The sequence below is a fragment of the Lithobates pipiens genome, unplaced genomic scaffold, assembly GCF_037356315.1.
Source record: "Lithobates pipiens isolate NorthernLeopardFrog02 unplaced genomic scaffold, aLitPip1_a1.2 Scaffold_8, whole genome shotgun sequence".
Lineage (NCBI taxonomy): Eukaryota > Metazoa > Chordata > Amphibia > Anura > Ranidae > Lithobates > Lithobates pipiens.
This window is the reverse complement of record NW_027507903.1, coordinates 47,351,114-47,370,229: the sequence shown is the minus strand read 5'-3', so window position 1 is coordinate 47,370,229 and position 19,116 is coordinate 47,351,114. Positions and strand designations below refer to the sequence as shown.

At 41.9% G+C, this 19,116-nt stretch overlaps 1 protein-coding gene across 8 annotated transcripts in view; it reads right to left on the bottom strand.

The window, feature by feature from the left end:
- Positions 1-19,116, bottom strand: part of PRC1 (protein regulator of cytokinesis 1) — a 44,423-nt gene that overhangs the window by 19,372 nt on the left and 5,935 nt on the right. For all 8 annotated transcript variants that reach the window (XM_077471461.1, XM_077471463.1, XM_077471462.1 and 5 more), the window contains exons 2-10: positions 10,345-10,477; positions 6,721-6,843; positions 5,169-5,399; positions 2,988-3,158; positions 2,651-2,800; positions 1,404-1,551; positions 1,187-1,323; positions 903-998; positions 188-334 (exon numbers count right to left, since the gene is read on the bottom strand). In XM_077471461.1, coding sequence (XP_077327587.1) covers positions 188-334; positions 903-998; positions 1,187-1,323; positions 1,404-1,551; positions 2,651-2,800; positions 2,988-3,158; positions 5,169-5,399; positions 6,721-6,843; positions 10,345-10,477 — 1,336 coding nt within the window. The remainder of the gene's footprint in view (positions 1-187; positions 335-902; positions 999-1,186; positions 1,324-1,403; positions 1,552-2,650; positions 2,801-2,987; positions 3,159-5,168; positions 5,400-6,720; positions 6,844-10,344; positions 10,478-19,116) is intronic.

Below are 19,116 nucleotides of genomic sequence, written 5' to 3'. Positions count from 1 at the left end.
CAACTTATTTTTTCCTCTCTAGGTTGAGCAAGATCTCCAAACAAAACCAAAACAGATTTTTCCATGTTCTTATAGTAAATGTACCAGGATAACAGTGCAGGAACATTATATTTGCAAGAAGAAAACAAATGGCAAGTGGGGAAAAAAAAAAAAAAAAAAAAAAAAAAAAAAAACACACAAATCTTACCCTCTCCTGTTTTTCCCTTTCTTTCTCTAGCTGAAGATGATTCCATTGCTCTGCTACATAGTGCATGAATTTCTTGCCATTTACAAAGAATTCCTGTTGCTGTTCCTCTTCCCACGCTTCAATACGAAATTTGAGTTCTTCTTCCAGCTGTAATGAAGACAATAAACAGCTTAGTTACTATAAAACATACCTATATCTAAATAAAAAAAAAAAAACGTTTCCTCTTGACAGGAAACACTGAAATTTCTCTTTTAGTTTAGAATTCTTGGTTGTACCAGATTTTGCACTCTCCGGTATTAGTAAATCAACCCCTCTGTGTTTGCACATCAGCGCATGTAGATGTGCAATGTCTATGCAATGCACTGATGTGCATTATCCGTTCACTATATAGAAAGTCTATGACCAGCAGGTTTGACTTAAAAATTACCCTGACCTAGAATAAGAAGCCAACAGTGCTGGCTCCTTGATGTGCCCATCAATTCTTGTGATCAGCAGGGGGTGACATCTCATTTCAGAATCAATACTGTCTTTATATACTAAAAGTTGGGGAAGCACTGTAGAATATTTTAACAATATAACCGTTTCCATATAAAGGTCCCCTTTAGTAAATACTCAATACCTTAAAAGATAATAGATAACCTCACAGAATTATAGCAATCATGTCAGAGAATAGGCTAAACACAATACAAGAGGCTTCTATAGATAGATAGCATACCTTTGGAAGCATTTTCTGCAGCTTTGCTCTCTGTTTTTCTTCTTTTAAAAGATTTCCTCCACGGTTATTATACCTGTTAGGGTCTGTTGCTTTTTTCTAAAGATGGTAAGGAAAAAGGCAAGCAGAGATTAAACATGGGCCAATGTTCGGATCTGTAAAGATACATTACTGATCCACATACAGTTTCATGAATTGAAGGGAACACCATCATAGCTATAAAGTTACTATTCCATTAGCACAGTAAATGTTATTTGCTCTTTACAAAGGGCTCTTGATTTACTTACATCAAGCTCCAAGAAAAGATGCCAGTTCTCTTCCCACTTATTGACCCCTTCAAACATCTCTTTATGCACTTCATAATGTTCCTTAAGGTGGTTGATTTCAGCATCATGCAGACTGAGCATGTCTTCACTGTAGTTCTCTGATAAGTGATGAATAGTTAGCTCCTCTAATATAATATACAGCAATAACAGTCTACAGTACATCAGTAAATCTACTTACCATCATAATAGGGAGCAAATGCTTGTCTTTGTTCATCACCATAAAAACATTTGTCCCAGTAGGATTTTATCTCTGAACGAATAACTTCAATTACATTTTTAATGTTCTGCAACTTCAGTTCTTGCAAACGGTCCAGTTCATCTTGCAACTTAAAATAAATATTGAGAACTGTGGTTAACACAGTTGTGGGATTTATTAACCACACATAGTATGGGCTGCTATCTGTAGCCTTTTACAGTCTGAGATTCAACTTTAGGAGAGGAAGATAAAATAGGTGACATCAGCACAGCCAGACAAGAACAAGAGAGGGAGGGAGAGAGAGGGTAAGTCTAGGGGTAACATCACTTCCCAGATGGTTTTGGCTGTTTCTTCTACCAAGCTTCCGCCACTGGAGACCAGACCGGCTGCAGAAAGGGTACGTATAGTGCTTATTGCTTCACAGGGTTAGATAGGATTAGTCTTAGAATGTGGCTGCAAGTAGATTTAGAGTTCGTTTTTGGTCAGTGTTCTGGCTCCCTACCTTGCATACAGTTCGCTCAAAAGGTAACTGGAACCAAACCCATGGTGCAGAGACCCCACATACCTGGGACGAGGCTAGTGCTTGCGGGACCCCATTCTGTCACTGGGAGCAAGGTGGCAGAGGCACACTGGACTGGCAGAGAGTGAATTGACCCACCGATATGCAACATACATCGGGGAAAGTATGTAGTAACACAGTACAACATTTTTACAGGAGGGACTCTGTATATTTATCTGCTGCACACAGTGTATGGCTCATCTCTAACCCGAAGTACTGCCATAATGTTGACTTTTCACATGAACGCGCCCCCGTCTGGTCCCGGGCATTGATGAGCATGCACAAAGCAAAAAGGTTCCCTCACATGCAGAGCAAGAAGAACCGCTCACATGTGGCTAGAGTGGTGAGGTGTTAAAACCTTTTGGGTTTTCTATTGCAGTTTGTGTCCCCACTAGGGAGATTTACCCTCTCCATTTCTCCTGATGATACCTGGACAGAAAGTGGTAGGAAATCCATAATTTTACAGCTGTCACCAGAACAGGAGGCTAGAAAATAATCTTCCAATTGTGACAGGTTTCCCAGAGGCAAAAAGGATAAAAAAAATAAATAAATTAAAAAAAAAACAGGAGGGAGGGGGGAGAAGAAAGAAAGAAGTCTAAATATAAAATGTTCAAATACCATAAGGTTCACTTGAAACCCAGGTCCAAAAATATAAAAAACACAATCTTACTGCTTGAATAGTTTTTCCTTTTGAACCAGTCATATGAGCAGCACAAGCATTCCGCTCGTCTTCTGGAATCCCAAGTCTATCCCAGAGTTCTACAATTTTAGACCGCAGCTCCTCACTCAGTGCTCTGTTTTGTCCAATTTGTTCTTCTAGCTGCAAGTTACAAAAACAATTAGTAAATCAGAAAAAGGTGCATCATTTCATTTCACCCAATTCTATGATCATTGTAACATGCTCAATCCCTTAAGTGGCAGCTACAAATAGCCAATTCTCATTTAAAACGGCATTTGCTGCTGGCTAACGCATTAGTAAAAGCTTTGAACACTAGGGAGTATCTCACCTGAAATAGAAGCTGGTGCAAAGCTTCTAAATTTTCCTTTGACAGGCAGAAAGCTTCTTCCTCTACACACACCACATCCCTCTCAAAGCTTGTATCGGGTAAGCGATCTAGTTCCTCCATGCATAGAATTATTTGTTTCTTTGTTTTAACAAACTCAGCTTCCCGGCGCTCCTATGGTGGCAGCAAAACAAAAAAAGGTGAGGTTAAGAATATACACCAGTGTATATGAGAGTGAGTAAAAATTTATTTTTTCACTTTTTCGTTCATTCGAATAATGATGCGATTACTAAACTGGCTGCATATTTCAAGGAAAGTTGCAAGGCACAATAATATCCCAGCAATTATTTAAAATAACTGCATTCCAGTTAGATGACTTTGCTGATATTTTTAGGCTGGATTCACACCTATGCAGTTTTAGTGCTTTTTGCACTACAGTCCATTTTACATGGTTTCCTATGGAACATGATCTGTAGGGCAAATCTGCAAAATGCAAAAAGAACAAAAATGCAAAGGTGTGAATCCAGCCTTAATGTCTCTTCGGCAGGAGGCTGTTACTTTGTGTCTGACGTCATCAATAAATTCCCTATTTCTTGCTTGGGCTATTGCCCTGTGGCACTTACTTCCATCATAATGAAGTGCTTTGAGAATTTTTTTCTCTGGCATTGTTAATAAATGTGTTTCAGTGGTGTTGGGTATCAATTAGCTCTCAGGGCGAATAATTCTAAATATGATGGCTTTAGCTTTACATTCTGCTTTGACCCACTTTGAGAGTAAAAAATAGTCTGAATGCTTGTCATTGATTTTAGTTTGGAGAGTATTAAAATTTCACCTGAACCATGGAACTTAATGATAAACTCAAATGTATTGGTTTAGGGTCCAACTCTTTGTAATTGGGTTTTGGATAGGCTTACCGATCAGCCTCGTATTGTAGAAATTGGAGAGTACTCTACCTGGACGTTGTCTTTTAGTGCAGGGTTGTTGCAAGAATGTGTGTTAAGGCCAGATGACACCACTGTTATTGAAATAAGGGATGTATCAGCAGGTGGTAGAGGTCTTGGTAGGCTGGTGTAAGGAAAATAATCTGGAGATGTAGACAGATTTTAGGAGCAGGGGAGTTGGTTATGTGACTTTTTTGATGCCGTGAAAGTAGAGAGTTTGCAGGAGTTTGGTCTTATGCAACAATGCTTAGGGAAATCATCATGGTCAGTACATGTATCCTATCTGGTGGATAGGGCATGCCAGCAGTTATTTTTGAAGAAGCTGAACAGGGATGGTTTTTCTCTTCAGCTTCTAGAAGGGAGACATGGAAAATGTGGTGTGACAAGTTTTGCACAGCATAGGATATAAAAGCCTAACAGAGGATAAAAATGGCACAAGAATATTAATACAGGTGTAGTTCTACCTAGTACTGAGGAAGTGGAGGAAAGTCCACAGTAGTGTGAGTGGCACTTCCCACTCGAGTAATATTTTGTTTAAACTGTCAGGCTCAGTTCACATATATGCGTATTGGATGCATTTTGAACTGCATCCGATTTTCATAAAATCGGAAACTGAATGGTTTTCAATGGAACCAGTTCACATATATCCAGGGCAGCCGTGGCCCCTTTTTAAAAAGAGTCCTGTGCATTTCAGGTGCGATTTCAAGTAAAAATACACACCTGAACTGGTGAAAAAAAACTGCAGACTCCTTTTATAAACTGTGGCCAGAAATATGTGAACTGAGCCTTCAAGAGTATTACTTCCCATCTGCCAGATATTAAAATATTTCCATCCTTAGAACACAAAGGCACAGCACAATAGAGCACTGCACTAACAGATTGTGTTCGCATGGTGAACCCTCAAACCCGCTTGAATTTATATATATTCTAGTGTGTACCAGGCTTTAAGGGGGTAGATTTTTCTATCGTGTATATATTTTGTAGGGCTAGGTTTGTTTTATATGTAATGCTAGAAGGGACTACATCTGTCATTATTTCATGATTTTCATTATACAATAATACACTTTTCTTCCTTTGATATATACATTTTGGAGAAGAGTAAAGCTGTTGCCCACAGCTCGTTTTTAATTTTTTTCGAACATGCATTATACAGCAAAAAAGTGACCGGTTGCTATGACCGCTAGTCACATTTCACCGTTTTCTTTATTTACAGTTTTTAGATGCAAGGACAATTTACAGCTACCTTTTCGGCACAAAGCGCAGCCAAATGTCTCCTGAACTGGTCCAGCTCATCCAGGCTCGGAACCGGAATGTCAATGAAGTATGGAGTCATGCACAGAATGTCACACAGTTCTTGATCACGCTGCTTTAATTGCTTCAGTTCTAGAATTCGTTCCTTTTTTTGCTTTAGCATAACTTCAACTCGTGTCCTCATGTCCTTTTCAAGCTGTAGGATAGTGCTTTCTTCATCTGCCTGAAGAAGAGGATACCAAACAATAAGCAAGCATTTAAAGAGATTAAATAATCGGCAAAGAGTTTTTTTATGCCTTAAAAAGGAGTTGTAAAGGCAGAAGTTTTTTTTTTTTATGTTAATGCATCATGATAAAAACCTTCCGTTTGCCCCAGCACACCCCAGTCTCTCTCCAGCGATGTCCACGACGCTCCTCCCGATTGGCTGAGACACAGCAGCTGTGCCATTAGCTCCTGCGGCTATCAACATAACTTAGCCAATAAGGGGTTAGAGGGGGCAGGGCTCCATGTCGGAATGGACACAGGGAGCCTCCACAGCAAGCAGCTGTGCAAAACCAACTGCACAGAGCAGGCAAGTAACGTGTTTATTCAGAGAAATATACATATACACATACATACACACATATATACACACACACACACACACACACTTTTTTAAACAAGACTTCACAAGAAAAAACAGGAAGTGAGGAAAATTCTCCAACAGCAAAACAGACCAACATTTTTCTTAAGCTTAATTTTTTTAAGGTTGGAGAAAGGCTAGAATCCCAGTTTGGAAGGAAGGGGGGCACTGACAGTAATAAAAAGCTAGGCTCATAAAACCATTGTTACTATGACAGCGAGGGGTAATCTTTATAACTGAGCCCTAAATACAAGTAAAAACCCAACAAGGATTCTAATCCCGTTCTATCCAAAACTTGGGGGGAAAAAATAAATAATTAAGTTGTATTATGTGTAAGAGCTACCAATATAGTTACAAGCATTAATGTAGAGGTACAGTAATTAAACTAGACACTTTTGCAAATCCCCTTTGCAGGCTATCCTTCCCATTAGTCAATAGAAAGCTGTAAACAGCGATTTTAGAAATCAGTAGATATTATCAACATTGTCTGGTCATTCTCTATCCAGGGGGTCAGCAACCTGTAGATACTCTGGAATGGCGGGTCAGCAAGCCCAGACTATCAAAACAGAGTGCAATGCAGAGGGACTACTTGTAATGTTGGAGCTGTAGTAGGAAACAAAAGCCACATAAGCCTACGCCTCCTCTGTAGCGCTGGCTCCTGTCCACCTGATTTAAACCCATGATTGCTGTGCAACGTACGCAATTGTGACACAGTAGTACAGCAATTAAGAAGTTTAAATCAGGTGTGAGGAGGCGACACTGGATCTTTGACTTCTCCCATGTTGTTCAGGTAGATCTTCACCTCTTGAAGGTTGCCTACCCCCTGCTCAGTGTAGTGTGTAGCAGAAACAATAGTGTGACTTTGGTTGGCACATTTAAACAAATGGATTATGTCTCATTCATAATAGCACTATTTACTCACTTCAAATGGAGGAAGGTGCAATTCATTGCAGAGCACAAACAGTTCTTTACGGCAGACATCAATGCTTTTTAGAAGACGTTCCCTCAAATTTTCTTCTTCCTCTATCATTCTTGTTAAAAGAATCTACAGGGCATAGTGAACACAGGTAAGCAAAGCGAAGAATACTCCTTAAAACCTAACTGTATACAAAAGATAAAGAACTGCAGCCTACAAAGAGTTCAGGCACTACATTTGAACAAAACATACAAAACGCATTAGTTCTGTTAGCTGAAATGCCCTGGAGAACTGCTGCTTTCCCATGTATTTTATTTTAGGATTGAAATAATTCAATACACCAAAAACTTAAGAAAATACAGCTCTGCCACCAAGCTGAAAAAACAATCCAACTTCAATAAATGCTATGGGAACGCTGCTTTTCTTTTTAGGACAATTGGTTCTATCTTTTCACATCCCCACTTGTTGTTTTTCCCCTGCATGAGGTAATCACACACTTTAAAAGCGGTTCTAAAGGCTGATTTTTTTTTTCTACCTTAATGCATTACATGATTACAGCACACACATACCAAAATTACATTTCTCTTGCAAGGCTAGTTAAGAACACCTGAACATAGTCAAAAAATACAGGGGGGAATTGTTCACACTATATAGTGCTAAGACCACTTACTGTGACAAAGTACCCCAAATTATTGAGTCCTACGCTATCCATAGAATGGAAGATCCTGCTTCTCTGAACCATGGGAGCATACACTCCTACAAAATGGGAGAATTTAAAGGACTCCTCGTATAGCACACCTAATTCGGGGTACTTTGTGGCAGCAAGTAGGCTTAGCACTATATGACTATATAGTGTGAACAAACCCCCGTATTTTTTGAATATGTTCAGGTGTTTTTAACTAGCCTTGCAGGAGAAATGTAATTTTTGTATGTATGTGTGCGCTGTAATCTTTCTTAGCCACACACATATTTTACCAATTTCTATTTAGGTTACAAACTTTGTCTAAGCTAGACTTGGCCTTCAGAGTCACACAAGGTCCGTCCCGGCATAACCATTCACTAGGAAGATCATTGTTTACTGCAGTTTCTCTACCCACATCTGTCTCAGCCCCTAATGCAACTGAGAACAGAGATCACGTCAGCCAGTATTAAAATAAAATATGTATAATCTCTGCTCTTAATTGCATAGCTGAGCTGGGAGTGAAGAAACAGCAGTACACAAAATATGTCTTACCTTTAATTTCTAGTTTAAACTGAATAGGTGAGGGCTCTCATATAGTTTAAAGTTACTCCTAGTACCTATATTAAAGTAGAAGTCCAGGCATAAGCTAACCAAGTGTAAACAAACTCCCACCCCCATTCCCACTACCCTGTAAAAGGAAAGACATCTAAACTTACCTATCTAAAGATGATCCGGTCTGGGCACATGATCGGGTCCCAGTGCCAGCTTCAGTGAAGGAGGAGGGAGAGCAGACAACAGACACCCCATAGATAGGGTTGCTACCTCATCCCTTTAAAACCGAACACATATGAATTACACAGGTTCTGTGGGTGATAATTAAACTCACTCTGTGCCTTATCTGCATTAAATTAGCCTCAGAACCCGTGTAATTCATACGTGTTCGGGTTTAAAGGGATGAGGTGGCAACCCTACCCATACCATGTATGGATGATGTCACCACTCTCTGCAGCCATTGTTGTTGCTCTCGTCTCCCCTGAAGACAGCCGCAGGGGAGATTATGTGACCAGAATAGAGCACCCATAGATTAGGTATACAGTGCCTTGCGAAAGTATTCGGCCCCCTTGAACTTTTCAACCTTTTGCCACATTTCAGGCTTCAAACATAAAGATATAACATTTTTATTTTTTGTGAAGAATCACCAACAAGTGGGACACAATTGTGAAGTGGAACGAAATCTATTCGATTTTTTAAACTTTTTTAACTAATAAAAAAATGAAAAGTTGGACGTGCAAAATTATTCGGCCCCCTTGCATTAATACTTTGTAGAGCCACCTTTTGCTGTGATTACAGCTGCAAGTCGCTTGGGGTATGTCTATCAGTTTTGCACATCGAGAGACTGAAATTCTTGCCCATTCTTCCTTGCAAAACAGCTCGAGCTCAGTGAGGTTGGATGGAGAGCGTTTGTGAACAGCAGTTTTCAGCTCTTTCCACAGATTCTCGATTGGATTCAGGTCTGGACTTTGACTTGGCCATTCTAACACCTGGATACGTTTATTTGTGAACCATTCCTTTGTAGATTTTGCTGTATGTTTGGGATCATTGTCTTGTTGGAAGATAAATCTCCGTCCCAGTTTCAGGTCTTTTGCAGACGCCAACATGTTTTCCTCCAGAATGGTCCTGTATTTGGCTGTATCCATCTTCCCCTCAATTTTAACCATCTTCCCTGTCCCTGCTGAAGAAAAGCAGGCCCAAACCATGATGCTGCCACCACCATGTTTGACAGTGGGGATGGTGTGTTGAGGGTGATGAGCTGTGTTGCTTTTACACCAAACATATCGTTTTGCATTGTGGGCAAAAAGTTCGATTTTGGTTTCATCTGACCAGAGCACCTTCTTCCGCATGTTTGGTGTGTCTCCCAGGTGGCTTGTGGCAAACTTTAGACGAGACTTTTTATGGATATCTTTGAGAAATAGCTTTCTTCTTGCCACTCTTCCATAAAGGCCAGATTTGTGCAGTGTACGACTGATTGTTGTCCTATGGACAGACTCTCCCACCTCAGCTGTAGTTCTCTGCCGTTCATCCAGAGTGATCATGGGCCTCTTGGCTGCATCTCTGATCAGTCTTCTTCTTGTCTGAGCTGAAAGTTTAGAGGGACGGCCAGGTCTTGGTAGATTTGCAGTGGTCTGATACTCCTTCCATTTCAAAATGATCGCTTGCACAGTGCTCCTTGGGATGTTTAAAGCTTGGGAAATCTTTTTGTTTCCAAATCCGGCTTTAAACTTCTCCACAACAGTATTACGGACCTGCCTGGTGTATTCCTTGGTCTTCATGATGCTCTCTGCGCTTTCAACAGAACCCTGAGACTATCACAGAGCAGGTGCATTTATACAGAGACTTGATTACACACAGGTGGATTCTATTTATCACCATCAGTCATTTAGGACAACATTGGATCAGAGATCCTCGCTGAACTTCTGAAGTGAGTTTGCTGCACTGAAAGTAAAGGGGCCGAATAATTTTGCACGCACCACTTTTCAGTTTATTTGCTAAAAAAGTTTCAAATATCCAATAGATTTCGTTCCACTTCACAATTGTGTCCCACTTGTTGATGATTCTTTACAAAAAATTAAAATGTTATATCTTTATGTTTGAAGCCTGAAATGTGGCAAAAGGTTGAAAAGTTCAAGGGGGCCGAATACTTTCGCAAGGCACAGTACACATCTTCCCATTAAGATAGTTTAAGATAGGGGGTGGGTGAAGGTTTAAGCTTAGCTTTTGAACTGACTTCTACTTTTAACACCTGCATTCAACAATCCCAGAATGAATTTGTGAAAACGTATGGTGTAATGGTTGTTTATTGCTTTGAAAATACCTCCTGAATCTGAAGCTCTTACAATTAGCAACCGAGATTACTCAATGCCATTGTGCAAAATGACCAACAGACTTACATTTACATGTCTCTTTACAGCATCAGTCCTCTGTAGCCGTTGGTCTTCTGGTATTCCAATTTCCTCCCATATATCCCGAAGACGGGTCAGTGCGGTGTTCAAGCATGCTACAGACTCTGCAGCAATTGCCTCACTAAATACGAGAGAAAGGGAAATAAGCATTTGTGTAGTTGAAATGTAAAATAAAATGCCATTCGCAAACCTGTATAAAAATTCATATCCTTATGTGGTAGTGCAGTGTTAATTTCAACAAATTTCAAATTTTGTTTTAGTCATAGTCTTGACTAAAATGCCATTTTAGTGGCATTTTAGTACTGTAATCTCAATTGTTTAAGTTTTAGTTGCATTTTTATATCAGAAATTTTTTTTTTGTTAAATAAATCTTATACACAGACATTCAGGTTACAGGCAGCTCATGTAGAAAATATACAAGAAGTTTTACGTTTTAGTACATAACATATGCCCCCAAACCTGTGCATTATACTGTCGAATATATCTCCAGTAGCAAAGGAGAAGTAGAGTAAAAAACAAAAATCAGAACAGAACAATTAACCTAAGTGAGCAACACAAATGGTGTGCACCTTCCTCCCGGTCAAACAGAACAGATAGATATTCTAAGTCACTATTGACCACTGCAGGCCTCTAGACCATACAGCGACATTACCCCCTACTCTCCGCTATGCCACCAACAACCTGTCAAGGACAAGTTGCAGAGGAGAAACCCCAGGGGATTCCAGACACTCGCAAAGATAAAAATTGTATTTGAATATTAAAAACAAAAAGGTCATACTCACAAACAAGCGCTTAAAAAGGCTTTTGCTGAGGCTCTGATGAAGAGGGTATTCCCTCGTAACATGCAAGCCATTTTTCTACGTCATCTGGTTCCTCCTCACATCCGGTCCAGGTGTCTAGAAGACACGTCTCCGAGTCCTTGGAGTAATGTTAAGCCTTTTTAAGCGCTTGTTTGAGTATGGCCTTTGTTTTTACTATTTCAATAAAAATGTGATCTTTGGTAAAGTACAAGGTTGGTGCGCTGTTTTTCTATATGTTTCAGCTTCAAGGACATCCATTGTTCTGAGGAGGGCAGCAAGACCTTTGACTTTCCACACTTTACCCAAAGGGTTGGCTACACCACCAACACATGGACCAAGGGCCTGAGTGCAGGAGATTGTTTTATGTGGTACTCCAGACACTCTCTCCATAATCTGGGGACCGTGATCAGTACTTTCCTGTGCTGCTGAAGTGTTCTTTGCCTTAAGAACCATCTTATTAACCTCTAGGATCCATTGGTGTGATGTGGGGGCTTGAGGAGAAATCCAATATCTTGCAGTCAGTTTCCAGGCCAAGTACAACAGCCTCTTTATTGCTATGTATGTAGCAGGAGGGTACAAGTCTCCCTCTAAACCCCCAATCACTCCCTAATTAGAGACACCCCCCCTACTATTCTGCATAATAAAATATCACAGAATGGTAGCAAAAGGTTTTTTTTTGTTTTTAAATCAAAGCTAAATGATTAATAAAGGTTTGCTGTATTGAAATGTTGTAGGGTGCTCCTTTAAGGAATACAGGATTCAGTTGTTACAAATGGATTATACTGCCGCTGACAGGAGGAAGGGGACACTGGCAAACAAATGAAGCCATTGGCTCTCCAGACATAACCCGTCCCCACTCCAAAGAGGATTTATTTTATGGAGAAGCAGTATTAGGAATAGAGCACAAAGTGTCCAGACGACACAAATATGCGTCCATAAACTAGCTCCAAGTAATGATTTGACGTCCAAAAGCAATCAAACTGAGGGGTGGGAAATAGTAACAAAAAAAACAAAACAAAAAAAAAAAACACACACAAACGAATAAAAATGAGGGAGTCCTGAAGGAACTTACCCCCAAAGTGGCATCAGATGAGGCCTGAACATGCACCTGGTAAATCTCAGAAAACGTAAACAAAAAGGATGTGGATCTGTGTCAATTGACTGGCTGTAAACAATTCCCCCCCCACCCCCGTAAATAAACATGCCTATACTTACCTGCTCTGTACAATAGTTTTGCGCAGAGCAGCCCGATCCTCTTCTGGGATCCCCCCTGGCAGCACACCAGGTTGCTCTTCATTGGGATCCCCCTTGGAAAGCCAATTTCCATGAAGCACCTGTGTGGGCTCACTCCCAAGTCCTGCTTCTGCGTCCATTGACATTGATAGCAGCAGACTCCCATTGCTGTCCCGCTGTCTGTCCAATGGAGCTGCTCTAGTGCACATTGTTGAATCGGATGGGTGAAAAACCTATTCCTACAGATCACAGGAGTGTAATTCGTTTTGCACTCCTGTGACCCGTTTTCATTGGAGAGTGGTCTAAAGTCCGCCCTCCGCTGAAATCAGTCCAGGCATCACCTCATCCTGACTTGGGAAGTCTGGATATGTAATCTGCCTGGATTGATGGCAGTCTCAGCCTCTCGGTCGCTGAGATGGCCGCTCCCTTCCCCTCCACAGCTCAGCACCCCAATGAGTGTGGAGGAGCAGAGCAGGAGAGATGCTGACTGACAGTCAGCCGCTCTGAGCTCGGGGAGGGGAGAGAACCGAGCCATCGGCGATGTTCGGTGGCTCAGTTCTCAGTGCAGAGACGTTGGGGAACAGATGCAGCATCGGGCTAATGCTGCATCCACCTAGATATGAAGTATGAATATGGGAAAAACTGGATTCCCATACTTCCCTTTTAAGGCTTTCCAACTACTTGAAACGTTTAATTAAAATAAGATAACAAACATGCTATACTTACCTGCTCTGTGCAATGCTTTTGCATAGAGCAGCCCTGATTCTCTTCTGGGTTCCCTGGCCAGCCCCCCCGGATCCTCCCCTTCAGCAAGTGCCCCAAGGAAGTGCTCCCGAGCCCCCCATCTGCAGCTATTGACAATGAGTGGGTGGCTAGGCCCTGCTGTCCCATTACAGCAAATACATCCCCCTGCTATCAATCTGCCCAATGAGGAGGGAGACAGCAGCGAGCCCCTGCTCTTGTGTGCATCACTGGATTGAATTGGGCTCATCCTGCAGCACAGGTTTTTTTTTTACCTTAATGCATAGAATGCTTTAAGATAAAAGTGGTTCTAAAGCCTTAAGGTTTTTAAGGCCATAAGCTTTGGTAATGATGTGTCTGAGCCATTGAGAAATGGTGGAGTGAGAAGCTGAATGGTAGAGTGATGGTGTTGCGCTGCCAAGTGCCAATGTAAAGAAATCAAAATAAAAAAAATTAATTGCTGTGTGCTTCTAAAATGTCATAATCATACAAATAAAGGATGAAATTGAAAAATAATAATAGAATAGATACAGAAGCTGGTAACCAATACTATAATAAAAGGTAAATAAGCATGTGCAAAGTGACCACAATATTGTGAGTAAAAACCAGATTGCCCTTTATGGGGACCACCAAGGATGACAAAGTCAAATTTTTTCAAATTGAAGCAGTGGCTGAGAAGTAAGCCCGTGCAGCATTAAATGAAACAAACATGTCATACTTACCTTATGGTATTGCACACCGAACCTCCTCTTTTGGAGTCCCCGCTAGAGCTATCTGCTCCTCTTCTGTGTGTGTGCCCCCCCATAGAAAACGCTTGCTTTGGGGGCAGATGCTGGTTTTTGCGGCACCACACAGATTCCCAAATTCGATATCTGTGCAGAAACCCACACAGATGTCTCTGAAATCACGCTCGAAGTCGGGATTGACATGCGGGAATGAAATTATGTGAGTTCAGTTGAAGGCGCACAATTTCATTCCGGCAGTCAGTGTGAACCTAGGATGAATCAGTTTGGTTCCCATCTCTAGAATTTGTCCAGCTCAGATATAAACCATTGGCATCAACCTTGCCTAAAACATTAAAGCCACAACCCAGCTAAGCTGCAGGAACCATCCATGTCTTCGTGATCACTGTACCCTAACAGAATTACTGGTTACTAGACCCAGCCTGGGCATCGTTTCTCACCCTTTGCTCAAGCCAATATTACAACTTTACCCATCCTCATTGTTCTCTCAAATACCAAAATTTCAGTGGGCGGTAGGGTCTCCGGCATGTAATAACTGAATGACAGGGGTGTAATCAGTCTTGTCTATATTCCCATTGCACATGTCCCTGAATTACAGGCTCCTCTGTAGCAGGTGCTATAGCGATTACCAACTGGACACTGGATATATCATAGATCAATAACCACATTTACCAATTGCTGGCACACGATGGATCTTCAATTGCAGAAAGATCACGTCACAAAGGAATAAATACAACGTTTCGGGGCCATGCAGGACTCCGTCAGGCCTGTGATATCATGCCTTCATCTCATGCCTGACAAAGGGGTCCTGCGCGGCTCTGAAACGTTGTACTTATTCCTTTGTGACGTGATCTTTCTGCAATAAAGTTTTGGACTGCAATTGAAGAGCCATGGTGTAATGTCGAATAGGTTTATTGATCAGGGGTGTAATCAAGTCCCCATGTACAGCCTGAAATCGCTTGCATTTTGAATACTTGGATGCTCATAAGCATTACAAAAGTGAAAGTTTTTTTACCCAAGGACCGTTCTTCCTGGGACACATTGCTGCATGTGGTGCATAGTCAAAATCAACATTACTGTATTATTTCAGATAAAATTTGAAAATTAAAACACAAACAGAACATTACAAAAATAGAGTTTAGACGGCACCCTTTGCCCAATCTCTCTTTCATATTGTAAGCTTCAGTTATAGTGTGACTGCACCACGCTGGAATTCAAATGAACAAGCAGACGCTGCCCCACCCTCAGACTACTTACAAGGATAGCTTGATGTTGAGAAGATGAGATCACTGGGCTGTTTGGAAGAAAGCGCTTTTCTACATCTACACTGGCTTTTTATATTTTGTACTATTCCACAACAGTAAACTACACTGAAAACCCCAAAAGCACTACTACAATAGCATTACTAAACCTCATAGCAACTGAACAAAAGCGCTCAAACATGAGCGCACTCTTCTCTTGTGCTGTATTAGTGTCGTAGACAGAACTAGAAATGATGGATCCGTGTCTCCCGATTATGCCCAGTATCAAAGCAAAAGAACATCACTAGGTGATTATTTTACAAGTTCATAATCCAAGAACTGCTTCCATATCAAATTAAAAAAAAATGTATACACATTTAAAAAATTAAACCCAGAAAATCAAGTTCATTTGGTTATAATTTAAGATAAAAATCCAATGTTAACACTTTTTAAACCCAGTGTAATACATATGGTTTGCAACGTTAGCAAAGCAAACCAGCACTAAAGCAGGATGAAGCATTCCACAATACAGTAAAACTTTGGTTTGAGAGTGTCAAGCTATTTTTTTAATAAATTGTGACTTGTTATACAAGTGATGTCTTGATAAGTAGTGTATAAGTAGCGGGTTTTCCCCACATCCAAGTCGCATAGCAGGAGAATGTGACCGGCTCTCTATAGAGCTGGTTCACATATCTGCAGCAGGTCCGGTTTTGCAGGAAAAACGTGTTCCTTTTTGGTCTGAATTCAGCCCAACATTCAGGCTGAAATCGGACCAGAGACAGTGCACCGGGACACACAGGACCCTGCTGTGCGATGGATGCGGCTCATACGTGACCCAAGTCTTATACTCCGGAGTGTCTGCTGGATTTTGCTTCTAATCTCCTTGCAGAGTCTTCCATTTGTGGATGGACATTTTAAGGTTACACAACCTGGTCAAATTGCTCTTATTTTATATGGACTATAGACTGAAGGACCTATGAATAAATGGTTGTGGAAGAAATCATTTTAGTTTCCATTATTTCCTATGTGGAAATTGACTTTGATGTACAAGTGCTTTAGATTACAAGCATGCTTCTGGAACAAATGATGGTCACAATCCAAGGTTTGTACTGTACCTGGTGACCCACTATTGCCTCACTTTGTATTGTGTGCTAAAATGACGGACCAGGATTACCTGTCAGTACATGACATGCCGCAACAAAGTGACCCAACCAGAAGCCTTCTCAGTCAGCACACTTAGTCACATTTCACACAAAGATTTGAGAGAAGTGTCAGCCTAACAGAATATTTTGAATTGGTGACCCAAAAGGGAAGATGCTTTACCCTTGGTTTGCATCCACAGAAGGCACCATCCCCAATATAGTGCAGTGGGACCTCAAAAGCAGACCCCGGGTTGTACAACTGTCTGATGAAGAAACGTGATTATTGAAGTAACAGAAATCTCAAGAACTGACTTATTGCTGACCTGGTCCAAGTATGCCTATCAGTAAAGTCAGCGTAAAGCTTGCCATACACTGATAGAAATTGGACTGGACCAGCAGACTGGCTGCATTTCAGTGTGTGGGCTCCCTTCCTGACAAAACTTGATTAAAACAATAAACACGTTAAAATATTTTCCCCATCGATCAGCAGCTGCAGCCAAGCAGCTATAGTGGGTGATCAATGTACTTGGACAGTAGCAGGTGTCATCAGAATACAGTGTCCTTGTAGAGGGGATTCCCTGCATCAATCTAGCTTGTTTGGATGAAAGAATCTGTCTGCTGGCAGAAAAAAAAAAAAAAATAAATAAGAAAAGAAAAGAATATCCTGACAATGTATGGCCAGCCAAAAACCTGAAGCCATTATCTGTATACTTGTCCTGATTGGCAACTCAGATTATCAATCCAAGAGGGTTAGCATGACAGCCCGGCAAATATCCACAGATCAAGTCGGCTTCCATGTTTAACTCACAGACGGGTCTCTAAGACCCGGTTCACACTGAGGCAGCACGACTTGCAGCACGACTGCCTCAGGCGACCGGTATCAGACTTTAGCGGCGGCTTGCAAAATGACTTCTGTATAGAAGTCAATGCAAATCGCCCCAAAAGTCATACAGGAGCCTTTTTCTAAGTCGGAGCGACTTGAGTCGCTACAATTAGAACGGTTTCATTGCACAGAATGGGACGCCACTTGTCAGGTGGCTAAGTCGCCTGATGAGTTTCCCGTGTGAACTGGGTCTAAGGCTACAGGCACACCAGTGAACAAAGCTACAAATACTGTAGCTACTGACTTTTAACAATAGGACACTTAGCTGTCCCAGGATCCAAGCTATCCTCACCAGGATTCAGTCCCCGGCATACCAACTATGGGCAGCTGGCTGATCACTGCGCAAGCTGCAGCTTTCTGGGACCTGTGAGGGGTCCTAGAGGACTGCAGGGGAAAGAGGGGGGACCGAGCTTCTGCTCAGACCACCACAGTGATCCGACCGAATGTGGGGGAGCGGGTACCTTAGGGTTGCCACCTCATCCCTTTAAACCTGAACACATAAAATACACGGGTTCTGAGGCCAATTTAATGCAGATAAGGTATTAAATTCGTTTAATTACCAGCTTAATCAGCCACATAATTGATGTGTTTGGTTTTAAAGGGATGAGAAGGCAACTCTGGGGTAGCTGTCAAAACCAGCTACCTGTGCTCCCACTTAGGATAACGTTTTTCCGCTTTAGGCTGGGTTCACACTGCTGCGAATCTACTGCGGGTTCCTGCATCGCATGCCTCCCGGCGGCAGTTCACACTGTCCTATGCGAACTGCTGGGAGTGTCAGTGAAAAAGTTAATGACACCCCCAAATCAGTTCGCATATCGCAGTCTGATCTGCAAACTCGGACAGGAATCGGATCGCATGGTGTGAACACCCATGCGATCCGATTCTGCTGCAGATCAAAAAAAGGGTCCTCTGCGAGTTTGGGCTGTATGCGAATTCAGCCATACTATCTGTATGTCTGAAATGGCATTGCACAGAGATCGCATGTGATTTGCAGTGCGGTGCGAATCACATCCGATCTCGTACACCGCAGTAGTGTGAACCCAGCCTTAAAGTGGGAGTCCGCCGGGACTCCGCGTTTTTTTTTTTTTTTTTTTTTTTTTAAAGCCAGCAGCTACAAATACTGCAGCTGCTGACTTTTAAAATAGTGACACTTACCCGCCCAGCGCGCCCGCGATGTCGGCACCCGAAGCCGATCTCTAGATCGTCTGTAAGGTCCTGCCGCCGCCATCTTGGGTATGGGAATCAGGAAATGGAGCCTTTCGGCTTCATTTCCCGGTTCCCTACTGCGCATGCGCGAATCGCGCTGCGCAATAAGGACGGTCCCCGCTGCCTCTGGGATCTGTGTGTTTCCCAGCAGGCAGCGGGGCACTTGCGGAAAGGGGCGGGCACTTGCGGAAAGGGGCGTAATCTACGCCCCTTTCCGCAGAGAGCTATCCCGGAAGTGGGTGCAGAATACCTGTACTGTACAGGTATCTGCACCCCCCCTCCCCCCTGAAAGGTGCCAATTGTGGCGCCGGAGGGGGGGAGGGTTCCGATGAGCGGAGGTCCACTTTAGGGTGGACCTCCGCTTTATGGCCCTTCTACAGGTAAAAAATCATAGTTTTTTTGCTAGAAAATTACTTAGAACCCCCAAACATATTTTTTTAGCAGACACCCTAGGGAATAAAATGGCGGTCATTGTAACCTTTTATCACGCACGGTATTTGCGTAATAAGTTTTCAAACACCTTTTTTGGGGGAAAAAAAAAATATATTGTTTCATGAATTGAAAGAAAAACAAAACAGTAAAGTTAGCCTATTTTTTTGTACAATGTGAAAGATGTTATGCCGAGTAAATAGATACCTAACATGTCACGCTTTGAAATTGCGCACACTCATGGAATGGTGCCAAACTTCAGTACCTAAAAACTCTCCATAGGCGACACTTTGAAAGTTTTTACAGGTTACCAGTTTAGAGTTAGTGGAGGTCTAGTGCTAA